The following is a 19,012-nucleotide window of genomic DNA, read 5'->3' as shown; positions in this document are numbered from 1 at the left end:
AATGCACACTTCCCACAAAACAGAGCCTCCTTCAAAGATCCTTTGCTGAGACACGTCCACTGTGCAATGCCTTTAAATATAAACACAAACTATGGGATCATATTTATACGTTTATTCTGCAACATACTTTCATGATTAGCCTGATTTGTGCAGGATCTTCAGGAAAACAGCTATTCATTCTCAAGTACCACAGGATCTGAAAGCCTGGAAGACTACCACACAGTACTGGCTGTGGTATGAGTCTCCAAGATGGTCCTCAGTGATCCCTACCTCATGGTGTATATGCATGGTCTCACAATCCTCTCCCCTTGGTAACTTGTTTGTAACCAACACAATAAAGCAACACTGAGAAGGTGCCATCTTTGAGATGACTGTCATCTTGCTAGTAGACTGTGTCTCATTGACTTTAATAAAGCAAGCTGTCATGTTGGAGAAAGCCATGTGGCAAGAAATGGAAGGCTGGCAACAGCCAGCAAGGAACTGCAGCTCTCAATCCAGCAGTATTGATGCTGGTCCATGTTCAGGGAAGGTGTCTTCCCCAGAAGAGCCTTCATGGAGGTCTGTCTGCCAGACACTGGCCTGCGGCCTCGCTAGGCACCCTAAGTAGAGTGTGCGCTATGCCGTACCAAGGTCCCTAACAAATGGGTGACAGATGTGTCTTAGTTTAAGCTCTACATTCTGGGGTCATTTGTTGTGCAGCAATTGATAGTTAATACACTGAAGAAGGAAATGATGGGTCTGGCATATTTTTAAGTCTGTGGGCTCCAGAGTGAATCCTAAAAGTCGAGAACCAGAGATAAAATAGGGAGCACTGCAAGTGACAGAAAGAAGAGGGAAATAATAACCAATAATTGCAGCAATACTAAAACTCCAAACATGTAAAAAGTAGCCAATGTTGGGGGCTTCATATGACTCCAGAAGGTAATGACTTGCAGAGCAAATGGAAACCACAAAAGAAGGGAGAGAAAATAATTCTAGAGGAGATTAAAGAAGCGTCTACCTAAATTAACATTCTGCTTATTAATACCCATTACACATAGGCCCCAACTACTTTCGGGTATGTGGTTTAAACTGAAGCAGCATCTCTGCTGACCAAGCAGATTAACTATGAAATTCTACAGACGAGATCATTGTTCTCCAGGCATTCTCATTTCCTACAGCTGGAAGTGGGTTAAATCAATCTGAAGAAGTCTCACAAAGGTGTAAAAAATATTTTTTACCCTGTTGGGCTTGTGTGCCTCCCCCTGATCTCTGTACCCATAAAGGGTATCTTCTATCTGTAAAGAATATATCCCTTACAGCTAGGGTGGAGGAGTGACGACAAGGAGGAATGCTACAGATATAAAATGCTTGTAGTACATGCTTGTTCCTCAAAGCTCTTCTCTCAGAAATCTATCTTTAAAGACTTCATAGTGTTTTTTTAAAACCACTAAACTAGAATTCAGGGTTAATCATTCAAATAGAAATTTTTAGGAAATAACATGAGGTTGTTGTTTAAAGACTAGACATAACCCTTTCAGTACAAACATTCATAAAACTAGATTAGCAGTACTTTAATATGGAAGTCATTGGGTAAAGCTACAAGAACTACCGAAAGCTTTCTAAACCTACCCGTGATGTGGCATCAGACTGAAACTCAGTTTCATGTTGTAACACGCAGTTATGGTAAAATGAGACACAGGGGGTGAGAAAATGGTGGGAAAAGCACTTGGAATGGGAAAGAGGTAGAACCCTAGAGAGCAGGACTTCCCCTTGGTTTGACTTGCTGTTTGCATCTACCACCACATGCCTGGGCCCCTGAACTGACATGCTAACAGCCGTGCAACTCCTGGGTGCTTCACAGGAGATCTGAACAGCATGGCTCCCCTCACCAGATGTCTGATGGGGGTGGGTAAGAAAGAATTGTACATTGTATGCGTGAATCCCTCCAGCCTACACCAGCTCCAAGAAACGGAAGGCTCCAAGCTGGTGCGGCTCACCAACACTCCAGGGATGGCTTCTCCAGGAACAAGCACCTGTGCTGGCCAGTCCAGTCCTGGAGAAATCACTCTTGGCCTCCCTTTCTGACTCTAAGGAAACTTTTTCTCTTTGGGCAATTCCAAGGCTGGAATTTGAGTTAAAGGAGGGAGAAGGTACTGCCTATGTGGGGATGTGCATCAAGGTCCAGATCCTGGAGGCTGGCCCACAGGTACTCACCAGAACAATGGTGCCCAGTGCCGGCATAACCTGGCAAGCAGGCACAGCTGAAAGAGCTCCCTCCGTGGTGAATGCAACGGGCCTGTCCAGCGGGAGCGCAGGTGTGACTGCCATCCTCGCAGGGGTTGGCAGGTGGGGCAATCACTGAAAAGAGAAGGCAAAGCTGTCCAGGAGTCCAGACCTGTGGAGGCTGAGCCTCACTCCTCACAGCTCCACCCACAGACCAACAGCATCGACACACCTCAGACCCCACCAGAGTCAGAATCTCAGTTTTAGCAAGATTCCTACGTGGTTCACATGCATATTCACACCTGAGAAGTGCTGGTATCAACTTGTGTTTAATCTATTAAGCAAGAAAATCAAGCTTATAACTCCTTACAGCAATTCCAACACACACACACAGATACACATGCATGCACACTCACACAAAGATACACACACTCACACACAGATGCATGCACACACTCATCCAGATACACATACACACTCACAGAGATATACACAGTACACAAAGACACACATACTCAGAGATACACACACACACACACACACACTCATCCAGATACACGCACAAACACATTCACCCAGATACATGCACACACTCACACAGAAATACACACTCACACACAGATACACACAGACACACATGCACACACTCGCACACAGAGATACACACACGTACATGCTCAGTCTCTATTATCATTGCTACTTTGTTATCCCACTGGATTAAAGTATGCATTTTCTCTATTTCATCTACCTCTATCAGTGGGATGAATTTGGAATTCTGGTTCTTTTGGTCAGAAGTGTGTTTTGGAACACTCGAGAGCACGTTGTTGTTGTGGGGCTCTCCGTCTCCTTGTATGGGACAAGCACTTTTTTTTTTTTTTGAGACAAATTCTCAACTATCTCAGCCTATGTACCTCAGGCTGGCCTCAAACTTGTAATCCTCCTGCCTTAGCCTCCCAAATGCTGGGATAACAGGTGTGCACGACCAGGCAAGTCTGGGACAAGCACCTTTGAATTACAAGTCTACCTCATTCTAAGTTAGAGACTACTATTCTCCAGAGCTAAGGTGTTACTTGGGAGGGTCACAGTCTTGTCACACAATGGGACCAAAAATCCCAACTAAAGAGAACAGCCTTCCTTAACAACATCAAAAATACCTAGCTGGGGGAAAACCAAGACGATAAACAAACAGGTCTGAATGGAACTACAGTTTGGTTATTTCAATGTACACTGTCTTTTCGGAAAAAAAAAAAAACAACATAGCAAATATTCTGGACAGCACGAGTGGAAACATTACTGAATTAAGATCAGAGTTGAGCACTGTTCTCATGGAAGAGAGAAGTACTTCAGTACTCACAGATGCAAGTGTGCTGATCACTAGAAAGCTCGTAGCCGTGGTGGCACTCGCACCTGTAGCTTCCCAGCAAGTTGCTACACACAGAGTTGGGGCCACAGCGATGGATGCCACTTGCACATTCATTGACATCTAAGAAGAAATGAGACCAGAAGAATGCTGCTGAAATCAGGGGTCCTAGAAGTGGAAGGTCTGAAAACTCCATTCTCACCAAATGGGACTAGTGGTTAGTGGACAAAACACAGGATTTCTAAACATGATATACGAAGGTGAGTTGTAGATCACCAGAACTAATAAAAATTTATATCAAGTCTTTCCAGTGTCACAAGAAGATGGTTTTTAGATAACTAGCCTGAGAATTCTTTAAATGTTTAAAAATTTGATATTTAGAAGAAAAATACACTAACAATTTTTTAAATATGAAGACCTTTCTGCTGCTGCTTTTTTGGGGGAACTTAGTAGGTGAAAGAAACACAATAGGTGAAACTTGAGGCAAACCAGAAGACCTGCTTTTTAGAAAATCTTTAGTAAACCTCAGAGCTACTTAATATAGGCTCAAAATTAACAAAAACTTAAAATATCTAAGAATTATAAAAGATGGCTTCTTTTTTGAAGTCCCAATCCCAAATACCAACCTCCAAACTATCTTTTCAAACCTAACCAGACAAGGCTTTAGTTTTTGAATAAGTGCACCCTGATTAACAGCTGCTAAAATCATTGATCCATGGAGATAGCAAAGACCAGAGACACTTGTCCACAAACATAATCCTGGAGACAGCAAAGTGAAAACAAGGGCTACATGATAGGAACAGAGAATGTGTCTCTTACCCACACAACTCCGTCCGTCTCCCTGGTACCCGGGCGCACACTCACAGGTGTAGTGGACACCTGTCCCTGGATGGCACCGTGCTGTTGTGTCACACATGTGGCTCCCATCATAGCAAGGATTCACTGGAGCAGGGTCTGAATTTGCTGCATGGGTAGAGAGGGAAGAAAGGCAGAGTGTGGCTAGTGTAGAGACAATGGCAGGGAAGGAAGGAGAAAAGCCTTTGGAATTGACTATACAGTCAGCTGTGTTTCATGGCACATGTGGAGTATTAACGAATACTAAAATAATTAACTAAAGTATTAATATCAAACCTGCATCTCAGGTTTAAATTCCACAAAGGTCTTGTTTTGCCTACCTGTAACAAGTTTTCTTACTTTCAATAGGTTTGCATCAAGGGAATTAAAAATACCCACCATATCCTTTTATTTAAAAGCGCTTTTGCGCTAGCATTCTCACAATAAATCTGTGTGCTGGCTGTTGTTCCCATTGTGGGTATTCCACAGATAAGTGAGTGCCAGACATGGGAAAAATTACCCAAATCCGCAAAGTCAGGAAGTGGTTCAGCAAGAACTCAACCTCCAATTTTTCTGATTCTAAATTTGGTGTCCTCTCACTAACATTTACTGTTTGCATGGGTAAAATCCAATTAATCAGAAAAATCTTGTTTTTTCAAACGTTCTTAACACCAAATAAAAATGACTTTGCTGGTATATCCTCTTCAGGATTAATCTTGCCCTGAATCCACCCATCCACTAGGTAGTGGTGACTGTTGACGTGAGAAATCTTTCCTGAAGAAGTTTATTTCCAGATAGAATATACTAGTTAATGCTCACTCAGCATTTGTGTGCCAGGCACTGTTCTATGCCCCCACCTCTCTAAATCCTCAGAACTATGTGGCTGGAAGGTGTTATCACAGCTTCATTTGTACTAGAATACAGAGAGGCCAAGTAACCTGTCCAGGGTTATGGTCAAAAGAGGCAGATGGATCTGGGATGAAGCAAAAACCCAAGGAGTCTCATGCCATGCGTTCCACTACTTTGCTTAAACCATTGCCAGAGGAACTTTGGAAAGTGTATAGTCTAAACCAGTGTCACAGGGATAGTGGTGTGGGACGGAGCTGTGGATGTCCTTGTAGATAATGAATGGACAAACTTTGGGTACTTGTTTACTTCTGATTTCTCAGGTGTAAGCTAAAAATAAAAATCTTTATATCTGCTAGAATAGCTAAAAAAAGAAAAAGAAAAAAAAGTCCAACACAATGTGCTTGGAAGGTGATTCCCCCAGTGGTAGCATCCAGTGACTACATTCCTTCCTCCTCAGTGGGGCCACTGTTTATCCTCCTTTGAGGTTTTAGCTTTGTCTCAGTCCCTAGAATTCCAACCTTAGACTCAAAGGAGCCCCCACCCAGTCCAGGTTATATTGACTTGGGCTCCTACCTTGTACTTCTGCACCCGGGACTCTGACATGATAGGCAGCTTTGCGTGCTCTAAATCCTAGCCCCTCTCAACAGTTCTCCCACTACCCCAGAAGCCAGCACTATGGCATCAGTCCACACACTTTGGCAGTGCCACCTGCCATAACTTCCTAGCATAACTTCTAGATCTTCCATTTATAGCTCCCCACCCACCTTACCTTGTGTGAGTGAGACTTGCCCAAAGTAGCTCCCAGTCTATACCCCAAGGGCTGGTTGGCTTAGCCTGCCTCATAAACTGGGCTTCCTCCCAGTCCTTCAGGACATCTGGCTTCTCCCCAACGCTCATATACCCTACTGCCCAAGCTAAAAGCTTCCAGTTTTCTCTATTAGCTGTCATCAACTGAGATGGCCTGGCTGAGACACCCTCACTTTCTGGTAAACTTCTACCATCCACTTCATAAGAAATACCACAGGGTGTTCCTAAATCTGAATACGCCCATATTATCAATTCCCACAGCATTGCTGAAAATAAGGATGGCTATAGGTTTATCCTCAGTTCACATCAACAGCACTGGCTGGAGTAACAGAACCTTTGCCAAAACTAGAGACCAACAAGTGGCCCTTTTCAAACCTGATGAACTTTAGTCAGCATTAGCCTAGCTCCTCAAATCACATAGACATCCCTGGGAGTCCCTCCCTCTGACTTCTTGGCAGACAAGAAGCCAGCCCAGCTCTGGGGTTGTGGCTGCTGAGTTAATCTGAAAGTGTAGACCAAGTTTCTGAGTCGGTCACCAGCCTGTGTTTGAACTGAGAATGACAGGGTCATGTCCTTGTTAAAGGCCCCAAGGAAGACAAGAAACCTGACTCTCCTTCAGGGTTACTTCTCCATTTTAGGAGAAGTTTCTGTATAAAATGCCTGGCATACCTTGCCAAAGGGAGAAGTAACCTTCAACATGCTTTAATTTATAAATACTAATGCTTAGCCTTCTTATACAGTACTTTCCAGCACCACAATTTCACCACGGTACATTCCAGAAAAGATTAGTGAGTTCACAAGGATGTCTTACCACCGTGAGAGGCATTAAAAGAAAAAAAAAAAAATTAAAGGCATTCCAAAGGTGACTCACAAATTTGGACAGGATGCAGTATTGTACTTGAGGCTGAGGAGAAAATGTCCATAATTACATGATACTAATTTAAAATGTAATTAACTCACTGAGAGTCCAGGACAAAATGAAAACGCAGAGCCCCTTGTTAGAAAAGAACGAATTTTAAAAAATTAATAATTTCAGTGATAGCAGAGCATTAAACCAAGCATGGAGCCTTTCTGAGCCTCGGGCCCTATTTGCTGAACGTGGCTTCTAATAATATTTTAATAATACAGTCCTGAAACCATTCCACTACTCATTCTTCATAACTTGAGAGCTCTTCTGTCACAGTAGGTAATGAACAGCAGTACCCTTCCCCAGTCATTTCATATTTCACCCTCGCTGTCTTAAAATGCCTGACTCTGTGACAGGGGATCTGGAACTAATTTACTCATTTAATCAAGAGGGGAAGATCAGTTTCCTTAAAGGACCAATCCATTCAGTCCTCGGCATGGCCTTCTGTCTAAAGTCTCCTAGACTCTGCAGAGGAAAGACAGGAAGCATTCCTGGATCCCGCTCTATGACACCACAAACGAAAGGCAACCCACACTTAAAGCTCAAACAATTGGGACCAAGTGGTGGTGGGGAGGACAGCAAGGGCTACAGGCCTTGCTTACTTACAGGGAAGGACACGCTGACTCGGCATCTAAACCCTAAGAGACCATGTGGTCCCCACACCAGGTGCAGCAGCTGTGCTGTTTACATGCATTCCAGTCAAATGATGGCTCCCTCTGGAAAAAGCAAAAGACTTAAGATACTGCTATGCACCCAGAGGGGTAAAAAGAGGGCTTATATTTGGTGCTTCTCTTTCTTGTTCTACTTTTCCTAGGCAAGTAGAATGAATGAATAGATGAAACATGGTTCAAATGCAAAGGGTTTAAAAACACACATTGCCTCTTTTCAAACTGTGTCTAAATTATGTGACTGCAGTAAAGCCAATAGAGTCCATGTGGAGCAGTGGGGTGTGTGGAGTAAGTGGGGGCCTGCACTGTAGGCCTGGGGGGAGTCCCAGCTCACTGTTACCAGCTGGCACTTGCAATTACTTCACCTCTGCATCATTTCATCATCTGTAGAATAGAAAATGGCAATATCCCCCTATTGGGTAGGATTGTTGTGAGGATATTCCACCTTTGCCATTTATGAATTATTCTTATTATTTGACTTGGGTGGAAGGGACAGTCATTAAACTCTAAAGACAAATTAGCAACTTGGTAACTGACAGTTTCTGGCTTTCTCTGACCCTTTGTTATTACCATCTGGTCTATCTCTAGGAAAGAGAGACCCAGAGATATATCTATCCCCTAAATAATTCCAGAATCTCAGTTGACTCCATGGCCTGGGAGGTCCTTCCACTAATGGTTGTTTTCAAGGACCTAATGGCTACACCAGAGAAGGGTAGAACTGGACATCTAAAGAAGGACTTTATTTTATTTATTTTTTTTTATGGTACTAAGGTTTGAACTCAGAGCCTCTACCTTGAGCCACTTCACCAGCCCATTTTTGTGCTGGTTTGTTTTTAGATAGGGTCTTGTGAACTATTTGCCTAGGTTGGCTTGAAACCATGATCCTCCTGATCTCTGCCTCCTGAGTAACTAGGATTACGGGTGTGAGCCACCAGCACCCTGCTTAAAGGAAAATTTTTTTCCCAGTAGTTTTTGTTTAATTCTTTCCTTAAGAAATCTGCAACAGCAATCTTTTCCTTCTCAAGTTACACGTTCCTTGAAAATCAACTGAGATTTTCACGCATTAATTCACCACCTTGGAATTCTGTCTCTGGGTGCCCAATGCCTATGCTCCAATCTACTTTCCTGTAACCAAAGCAACCAACTAAACTAACACCTTCAGGATTCTCTTCTCCAGTCACTTCTGCATCCTAGAGAAGAGTCTAGTCCTCACACCTCATGAATTTTCAGCAAATTCACAGAGTTGTAAACCATCACTACAATCAATTATTAGAATATCTCATTGTCCCAAAAGAAACCCTGAACTTTTCCTGTTCCACTGTTATAACCCTACTCCAGGAAATGATTAATCTACTTTCTTTTTGCCTGTTCTGTACATTCTATATAAATGGAATCATGCACTATGCTGTCCTTTGTGACTGACTTCTTTCACTTAGCATGATGTTTTCAAGGTTTACCCATGTTTAGCATGTATCAATACTTCATTCCTTTTGTGGCTGAGTAATATTCCACTGTATAAGCATAACACTTTGTTTTGCATATATTCATCAGCTAACAGACATTTAGGTAGCTTCCTCCTTTTGGCTATCATGAATAATGCTACTAAGTTAGGGTTTTTTTTTTGTTATTGTGTCAAAACACCTGACATAAACAACTTCAGGTAAGATGTATCCATTCTGGTTCATGGTCTCAGAGGTTTCAGTACATAATCTTTGACTCAATTGATTCTGGGTCTGTGGTGAGGCAGAACACTGTGATAGCAGGGCATGTGGCAGAGGTTACTTATGTCATAGCAGACAGGAAGTATAGAGCGAGAAGGGTCCTGGAAAAGATGCAGTCCCAAAGACACACCCCCAGTGACCGACTTCCTTTAGCTAGGTTCTACTTCCCAAAGTTTCCAGCATCCCCCAGAATAGCATCACAAGCTAGGGACCAAGGAACCAAGTCTTTCACACATGAACCTGGTGGGGGGTGGGGGGGTGACATTTCATGTTTAAACCCTAATGGCTGCTATGGATATTTGTGCCGGAGTTTTTGTGAAGCCGTAAGTGTTCATTTCTCCTGAGTATACAGCAGGATACAGCAGTATACTGCTCTGCCAAATGGCACCTTTAACTTGTTGAGAGAGTGCTACTGCTTTTCACAGCAGTTGCACCATTTTACACTCACACAGGTAGTGTGGGTCTCCACACGCTCACCAACACTCATTCATTTAACCATCCATGTGAGGCAAGGAGGATCTCATTGTGGTTTTCTATTTCCCCAGTGGCTAATGAACTTGGACACCTTTTCATGTGCTCATGGGATAGTTATGTAGTTTTTAGAGATTTTTTACCCACCTTTTCATTATATTTGTCTTTTTTATTATTGAGTGGTAACAAGACTGCATATATTCTTCAAAGTATTATTTTATTTTTTTCTGGTTTTGGTTCTTTTCGGATTTTTTGATTTTTAAAATTAGGATATATTCATTGTACAGCGGAGATTCATTGTGACAATTCCAAATAGGCTTATATTGTACATTGGTTAGATCGCCCCCACCATCTCTCCCCCTGGGCCTCCTCTCTGCCCCACTTCAACTGCAAGTGTTTTCATTGTTCTATTTCATACAAGTATATGAAGTCCATCAACCATATTCCCTCACCTTAGTCTCCTTTGTTCACCCTCCCCTCCCACAAGTACTCTTCCACACACACTGTACCTATCTTACAGGCCTGTCTTTCGTTATTAATATCTAAGTCAACGTTCAAGGGGTTTCTCAACGTGTCCCCACAGTGAGCACACTTCACTTTGGTCTGTGCAGCCCCTTCCACTGCTTTCCTTACCCCTCCCTCCCACCCTCCATTTTCAACAGCTTTCAATACACATCCTTAGCGCCTACCTGCACACATGTTACGTATTGTGATATTGTGAACACGCTATCATTCCCTTTTTCCCTTCCCTCCTCCCCTGAGTTCCACAGCGTAGTTCCACTATTACAAACATGTTCTGCATATGTGTGTACATTTCCATGTTTGTTTTTGTGTATAGATTTACCTTTTGGATCTATCTTCCACATATGAGAGAAAACATACAGCCTTAATCTTCCTGAAGCTGACTTACTTCGCTTAACATGATGTCCTCCAACTGCATCCATTTACCTTCAAGCCACATGGAGTCATTCTTCCTTATGGCTGAGTAAAACTCCATATATATCTATATATCTGTGTGTATATATATATATATATATATATATATATACACACAGATATATAGATATATAAATCTCACACTTTTCATTTTTACAAGGTATTATTTTAAATACAATCAAAATATTTTCTCTCATTCCATGGGTTATATTTTCACTTTGTTGTATTTTCCTTTGAAGCACAAGCTTTTTAAAAAAAAAATTCATGACACTCATTTTGTTTGTTGCTTATGCATCTGGACATTTGTCAGAGCACCACTTGTTAAGAAGACTCATTTCCCCACTGAATTCTTTTGACATCCTTGTCAAAAAGCAACAGACCATAAGCATTCATAAGTATTTCTGGGTTCTCACCGATATTCCACTAATCTGCTAGCTTATCCATGTGCCAGGACCACACTGTCTTGATCACTCTAAGTTTCAAAATTCAGAAGCTTGACTCATCCAACTTCATACTTCTTTCACAAGATCATTTTGGCTACTCTGGGTTCCTTGAGTTTCCATTAGAACTTTAGAATCAGCTTGTCAATTTCTGCAAAGAAGGCAGCTGAGATTCTGATAGGGATTTGGTTGGATCACTAGATTAATTTGGGAAGTATTGCCATATTAACAATATTATAGCTTCCAATTGAAAACCCTGGAACATATTCCCACTTATTTGGATCTTCGCTAATATTTTTTCAAAAAAAATATGTTTCAAAGGACAAGTATTACACTTCTTTTAATAATTTTATTCTTAAGTATTTTATTCCTTTTGAAATGAGATTTCTTAACTCGTTTTTTATTTTCTCATTGTTATTATAAAGATAATTTTGTAAACTGACCCTGTACACTGCAACATTGCTGAATACATTTATTGGTCCTAATAGTTTCTAAGTAAAGTTCTTAGATTTTCTATATAAAAGGCCATGTCACCTGCAGATGGATAATTTTCCTTCTTCCCTTCCAATTTAGGTTTCATGATTGTGCCTAATTGCTTTGACTGGTCCTTACAGTACTGTGTTGACTAGAAGTGGCAGGATCACGACCCTTGTCTTGTTCCTTACTTAAGGGAAAAATATCCAGTCTCTCCCTATGAAGTATATTGTCAAAGTAGGGTTTTCATATGTGAAGATCATTTTATTTTTCCAGCCCTTAACTCTTTGCCCCACCTTGGTTTGGTGAAATTCTTCTCATTCTTTAAGCCTTAGCTAAAATGTCACTTACTGGGGGGGACATCTTCCCTGTACCTCCAAACGAGTCTATGTCTCCCTGCGCTTCTAACAATTGTAACAAATGCTTGTCAGCATCTCTCCCCGCCTTAACTTGCCCCACCTTGCTCACAGGTGTACCCCTTATTGGTATATATAATTAGCTGTTGCTACAAACCAGCCTCAAGTGCTGTGCTCTATCCCCTGACCTCTGCAGGGACACTGTTGAGGAAGTTCCATTTCTGCTTCTCACCACCTTCAGGATAGACACCTTGCTTTATTCATCCTTACATCACCCGGCAGAGCCTGGCACTCACTCACCCTCACTAACCTCTGTATTATTCCCCCCACAAAAGAAAAGACACCTTACCTTCAACAGGGCCAATATGATTGGTCACAGCAAATCTAAGCACTCCTTCATCTTCACTGTATAAGGCAAAGACGCGGTCTACAGTCAGCTGCTGGGTGGTGGGGACAGCCCGGTGTCTGGGGGCGTGACTGCACTTCTGGTAAGTCACATTTTGATGGACGCGGTAAGACTTTGTTTGGTTGACTGTACCAAAGGTGAGCGAGTAGTCTCTGGAACTTGTGGAGGTCACAGCTGCAATATTTTATAGGCAAATTAGTAAAATTTTAAAACTATTAAATACAATGATGGAGGGGTGAATTCAAATATGATATATTATAAGAACTTTTGTAAATGTCACAATGTACTCCCAGTATAACAATAAGAAAATTAAATACAGAGCTTTTCATGTGGGGTGGGTTTTTCTAGTTTTTCTTCTATTTCCTAGAACACATTCCCTTGGGAACTCCCTGAGTTTATATGGGAAACTTGCAAGAAAGGCCTAAAAACCTGAGTGGATGCAAAGCCACAGTACTCAGAGGGAAGAGGTATTACAATTGCCACTGTCATTATATGTAAGGAATAAAGGCTACCATGTGCCATGATGAAAGCTGTTATCCAGCCTGCCTCATTTATTACTCACACAGCCCAGTAAGGTGGGCACTATAATATGTGAGCAGAAACCTAGAGGGGTCCAGTGAGTAGCGTAAGGTGCAGGGCTGAGATGTGCTAGAGCCTGGATGAACATTCCAGTGGGTCTGACTCAAGACTTGAACCAGCCCAACCCATCACCGAACAGAAGTGACGGCTCCCAACGCCTGTACTTTAAGCGTGGAGCTCCTGGGAAGGCAAAGGGTCATTTCTCTCTGTGGCTGGGCACTGAGCCTGCTGGCCCTGGATTGCTCTGAACACAGTCCAGGTTTCCACATCCCATTCTCTCCCCTCCATCTCTGGTCAGGCTGCCAGTTCTTGCACCATAGGAGAAGCTGGGGCCAGAGGACAGGCGCAACTCCAGTCACACTGCCAAACTGCAGAATAGCAATTGTGCCTGTGGTAATATCTTGCATGCAGCTGGCGTTTCACAGAATACATCACACCTTATACAACTACCAAGCACGTAAGGCAGACAGAAGAGACACTCGTACTCTAATGATGAGAAAACAGACTTTCAGATGTTAAGGGATCCTTCCCACAGATTTTAAATGGCTAGTCCTGGGTGTGAATTCGTATTTTCAAACTCCAAATCTAGTTAGTTTTTTTGACACTACACTTTTAACAACTCAGTTTTATAACACTGCATTTTTAAAGCAGGTTGAAATGATCATCTAAAACAAGGTTATAGAACAAATTCCAATAATCAATATTCCACACTCCAGAGGGTAGCATGGTTAAAAACTGTATAAGATTATACCACTCCTGCCCTACCCCCACAATGCTAGGATATTATTTCTACCTGAAAGCACTGTGTAAGACTAAGGACATGCTTGGCTACAGCAGCCAGCACGCCGCTCACTTGAACTAGGTATTTCATAGCACCATACTGTGCTCTCGGACAGGCCATAGGTAGACAGTCCATGTAGGTGGGCAGTCCATGTAGTTACTCATATAACTCTTGTAACTCTCTTTGTGAGATGATTCCATCCCCGTTTTACAGACGTGGAAACTGGTTACACATACCTGAGTCCGAGTAATGGTAAAGCTCTTGGTAAGGAGCAACGTGGACTGTGAAATTTGCTGGGACGTGGGGTACCTGGCCTTGAATCATGGTCTTAATGCTCAGGTAATTCTCTGAGTCGAGCCCCTCAGCACTTTGAGTGATACGAACCCTCTCCTCTCCTGGGTAGAAAGTAACTTCAATGTCTTGGGTAAAGGTAGCACCTGGAGAGGACGAAAATTCAGCACAGGGGTGAAAAGAGGCCCCGATGAAATCATCACCAGGACTGGCTGGGGTGTGGGGTTAGAGCGCACTTGTCTAGCATATGTGAGGGCATGAGTTCAATCCCTAGCACTGCAAAATAAATTACTTCCATTATATACTTCCTCCTCCCAGCTTCTATTGCTCTTGGAGATGGTGCCAAGGGGATGATCTGCATCCTTCAGCTGTTGATCCCCTCAGTTCTCCACATTTTCAAGTATAGTCTTCCTTCATCCTGCCTTACCTTGCATTGTTCCTCTTTACAGGAGCTATATTCTGTGAGAAATAAACTCTTGGGAACATCCTGGACTCACATCTTTCTAAGGTTGCCAGAATTAGCAAAAATAAACAAGCAAGTAAAAACAAAACACAAAAATCCCCATAAACCAGAATATCCAGTTAAATTTCAGATAAACAATGAATGTATTTTTCATAAATGTCCCATGGAATATTGAGGGCATGCTTATATTAAAAATATTTATTGTTTATCTGAAATTCAAACTTAACTTAGTGTACTTATTTTTTTGCTGGTGAAACTAGGGTTTGAACTCAGGATTTCAGGCTTATGAAGTAGGCACTACCATTTGAGCCACACCTCTAGTCTATTGTGCTCTGGTTATTTTGGAGATGAAGTCTCATGAACTATTTCCCCAGGCTGGCCTTGAACCTTGATATTCTCAACCTCAGCCTCCCAACTAACTAGGATAACAGGCATGAGCCACCAACACAGCTGGCATTTTCTCTACTTTTGACCGTGGTTTCACTCAAATCTTGATTAAAGGCAAGATCCTTTAAAAAGGTGTTAAGTTCTGCAGTGGAGGTGGGGAAAGAACTTTCTCACAGTACACACAATAAAGCAAACAAGCTTTTTCAGGCAGGTATGTGAGAAACCAGTGTCCCCCACACTGGCTGTTAAAGGAAGGCCCCTGATCAGCAGCCCTGACCTCTCCTGGGGGCTTGTTAGAAATGCACTCACAGTACCCACCTCACACCTATTGAATCTGAGCTTGCATCCCATAGGCTGTCCAGGTAATCTGTGCACAGATAAAGTCTGACAAGCACTAGCCTGTATTACTACAAGTAAGGGACATGCACTTACAAGAGGAAGAAAGATACCCACCCCCATGAAGTAAAATCCTCTCTCGATGCCTGATAGGTACACCATTTTTGCATCTCTATCTGCCAGATCTGTACACCAGAACTCAAAGCCTGACAAATATGCTTCAACAAATTGGAGTAAAAAACACAAATGCTCCAAATGGAATCATTTTTTTTATTTCTCAGAATGGCTGGGAGAATACTTACACGCAATCATTTTAAAAATATCAGTTGTGCAAGGCCAAACCATTCCCAATTAACCTTGGACAGATAGCCACACATCTGGGGCTCAAGGATAAGTAGATCCTCCTTCCCTGTATAAAAAAAAACCTCCAGTCATCACCTCAAGGAGCAATACTGCAAAAGCAGTGAAGACCACCCTCACCTGTGAGACTGAAGCCGTTCTCAGAGCCTGGTTTTTCCAATGCAAAGAGCCAGCCAAACAGGCCTCCGATTGGAGTGAGGGGAAGAAGCGCCTGGGCTGCAGGCCTTGGAATGTGGCTGATAGCTGTGTAGGCTCTGCCATCATTACCCACGATGTAAGCATGCAGGTCCACATTGGTGAAATGCACGTACGTGTGGCCCACATGGAGGTGGCCACTCACTTTCCCGTTGACTCGATGAGGTGCACCTGAAAGACAGAAAATCCAATCAGCCTGGACCATGGACCAGGATGCGGATTGGTACACACAGACAAAATAACTCCACTCACAACTCCCAAACTCACTCTTCAAGTCATCTAATGATTCCCTAGCCAATTATCCAAACATGAAACAGGCCCAGAGCCATCTGCAATCTCTTCTCCCCTCTTCCTCTCTCCCTTCCCTTTTGGCTCTATGAAGCTAAGAGGCAGGAAAAAAGGAAACCTCTCTGAACCTATCTGTTCATTTACTGAGCACCTGCAAAGTGGCTAGCACTTTGATTCAAGCAGTGGAGATATAAGGCCACAAGCTGAGCTTGCAGGGGTAGCTGGAAAAAGGCAGGCCTCGGGAAGACAAATGGAGCACCCCTGCCCATCAGTCACCTTCTGGCAGACATTGCTTCCCATTTCCATAAAACCTGGACTGGCAGTGGCAGCAGAAGCCGGTGGCGTAGTCTGTGCAGAAGGCATGCCGGGAGCACTGGTCATGGTTGTGCTCACAGGTTTCCTTCCTGGCAGCATTATACGTGAAGACTGAAAAATAAAACAAATCTGCATTAGGCATAGGGTTCCAGCATCCTTGCGGCCAAGCTTCATCAGGGACACCGCCTCTGCTCCATTAAATCAGTTTGGATTGTAATAAACAAAGATTTCTGATGTTTAAGAGGCAGGACTAACATCCAACCCAAGGGAATTAACTAGCTTTGTCTTCTTGGCAAGAACTGCAGTTTCTGTGGCCATGTGGATTTTACTGCAATACTAGGGAGCTAAGGCTGCCAGTGCGTAGGTGCACATTAGGGTGAACTTCATGGAATCGCTGCTTTGGGGGTCAAAAATGACCAAATATCACCCAGGCTGTATGGTATACACTAAGAGTAATGAGCAGGTGAGCTAACAATTGGAGTCTATGCCTAACCATTCTCTTCTTTTAGGTAACCCTGGATTTTAAAAACGTAATAGGCTATAGCTGCTCTCATTACCCAGACTTTTATTTTTGAGAAAGAAGTACCTTGAAGAATGTACACACACCTATCTTAAAGGAGGAGGGGTGAGCTGGGTGCTGGTGGCTCACACCTATAATCCTAGCTACTTGGGAGGCTGAGATCAAGGATCGAGGTTTAAGGGCAAATAGTTCAGGGGACCCCCATCTCCAAAATAACAAAAGCAAAATGGGCTGGAGGTGTGGCTCAAGCAGTAGAGCTCCTACTTCACCAGTGCAAGAGTCCTGAGTTCAAACTCCAGTCTCACCCACCCCAATGCTCCCAAAAAAGGAGGAAGGGTGGAAGAGGGAGAAAGAACAGAGAATCAAGCTGTTAAAATGCTCTTCCCCCTTGCAGGGTTTGCTGGGATGGGCCCAGCAAGACATGATCTCCATGCAATGGTAGAGGGCTACAGTTATAGGCCTTCTAGAAACCACAGTGGACCAGGGCAAACCTGATGCTCCAGCCACTATTATTCACACCTCCCACTTACTCTGCCCATTAAATAAAGGAGGGGCAAGTGAGCCACTTACGCTACAGAAAAAACCCAGGGGAATTAGAGCAAATGCCATTGTCTATAGAGCAAATGGCCAAAGTGATGGAGTTATGTCAGGGGTCACAGATGGGCACAAGGGTTGCCAGGACACTAGGGAATATGCCAATCCCAAGCATGGCCACCAGGAGGCAAAATGGCTCCCTGGAGACTTTAGGATGACACAGATAAAGCTGGGATGGCACAGAATTCTAGTGCGAGCCACTATGTTCCTATGCAGTGCCATCTCCCAAGGACACCCTCCTTGTAGGAAAAATACTAGGTCATAGTTGTATTCCTGGTCCAGATCTAAAAAGGAGGAAAGAGAAGGGGAAGGAAGAAATCAAAAGATCAATATTTACCCAGCATTCCTGGAGAGAACAGAAAACAAACTAACCAGAGAAGATGTAACACCATATCCTTCACAATATGGCAGCATAAAGACTTGTATCAGTAAGTAAAAATATAACAAAGTTAACATTTAAATAGTGCTGACTAGACACTAGTCTTTCACCAGCTTTACATTTAACTCTTTTGACTCACACAAGAACCTTTAATCTCTGCTGTTCTCAGATACAGAAACCAAGGCAAAAAGAATTAAAGTGACTCACCTGAAGCCCTGGACAAAGGTGGACCTGAACCCAGGGAGTCTGGCCTCTAAATCTTAAGCGCTACTCTTCCCTGCCCCCCTGTGGGACCCAAATACATACAACAGGAGCACAAGATTAAGGATGTGATCAGGTGGTGGGATTAGCCAGCACGGGCTCTAGGAAGTAAGGTGGGAGTCAGACTTTACAAGTCAGGCTTCATGGTAGGAGAGAGATTACCCAGGTGACCATTACAGCATGTTTTCAACAAGCCCAGGTAAGAAGTAGTGAGTGTAACAGTAGCGTTAATTAATTTTTGGACAGTTATATAAGTGCTATTTACATATCCTTGAAAAAGCCAGCTGAGAGATTGGCAAGTCAAACAGATAACCTTGATTCAAGTGGAAAAATCTGAAAAGGAACCTAGTGAGAATGGAGTTAGTGACTCAAGATTTGGTATAGGGCCCTGATGACTTGGCTGAGAAACTCCACTGACTTAAAATAGAAAATCATGCATAAATTCACTTTTTAAAAAACAGAAAAGTGACAGGCATAGCTCAACTTGTTTTTAAACAGGAAAATGATGAAACTCAACACAGAGTAAAAAAAGAATGAATCATGATAAAAAAAAATTACAATGGCTTCTATCACTGTATTGTTGTGGGGTTTGGTTTGGTTTGTTGCTGGGGATGTAGGAGCTCACACATGCTATGCATGTACTTTGCCACTGAGTTATATAAACCCCCAGCTCTCAAAAAAAACATTTTGAGCAAAAAGAAATGAATGTAACAGGTGTGTCACAATTTGAGGTTCCTCCAGCTCAGAAAGTCACAACTAAGTGTAAAGTTGCAGCTCCTCTAGGGACAGTCGAGTGTCCTCACGCTCACCAGTGTCCTCATGAGACCAA

General features: G+C 42.8%; 1 protein-coding gene across 2 annotated transcripts in view; it reads right to left on the bottom strand.

Annotated features, from left to right (window-relative positions):
- Nid2 (nidogen 2) overlaps nt 1–19,012 on the bottom strand; it is a 63,020-nt gene that overhangs the window by 19,145 nt on the left and 24,863 nt on the right. For both annotated transcript variants that reach the window (XM_074067978.1, XM_020179508.2), the window contains exons 6-12: nt 16,391–16,540; nt 15,752–15,997; nt 14,031–14,231; nt 12,378–12,608; nt 4,385–4,528; nt 3,560–3,688; nt 2,197–2,340 (exon numbers count right to left, since the gene is read on the bottom strand). In XM_074067978.1, coding sequence (XP_073924079.1) covers nt 2,197–2,340; nt 3,560–3,688; nt 4,385–4,528; nt 12,378–12,608; nt 14,031–14,231; nt 15,752–15,997; nt 16,391–16,540 — 1,245 coding nt within the window. The remainder of the gene's footprint in view (nt 1–2,196; nt 2,341–3,559; nt 3,689–4,384; nt 4,529–12,377; nt 12,609–14,030; nt 14,232–15,751; nt 15,998–16,390; nt 16,541–19,012) is intronic.

Source organism: Castor canadensis, chromosome 3 (genome assembly GCF_047511655.1).
Source record: "Castor canadensis chromosome 3, mCasCan1.hap1v2, whole genome shotgun sequence".
Lineage (NCBI taxonomy): Eukaryota > Metazoa > Chordata > Mammalia > Rodentia > Castoridae > Castor > Castor canadensis.
Note: the sequence above shows the minus strand (reverse complement) of the source record. Positions and strands in the feature narration are given on the sequence as shown.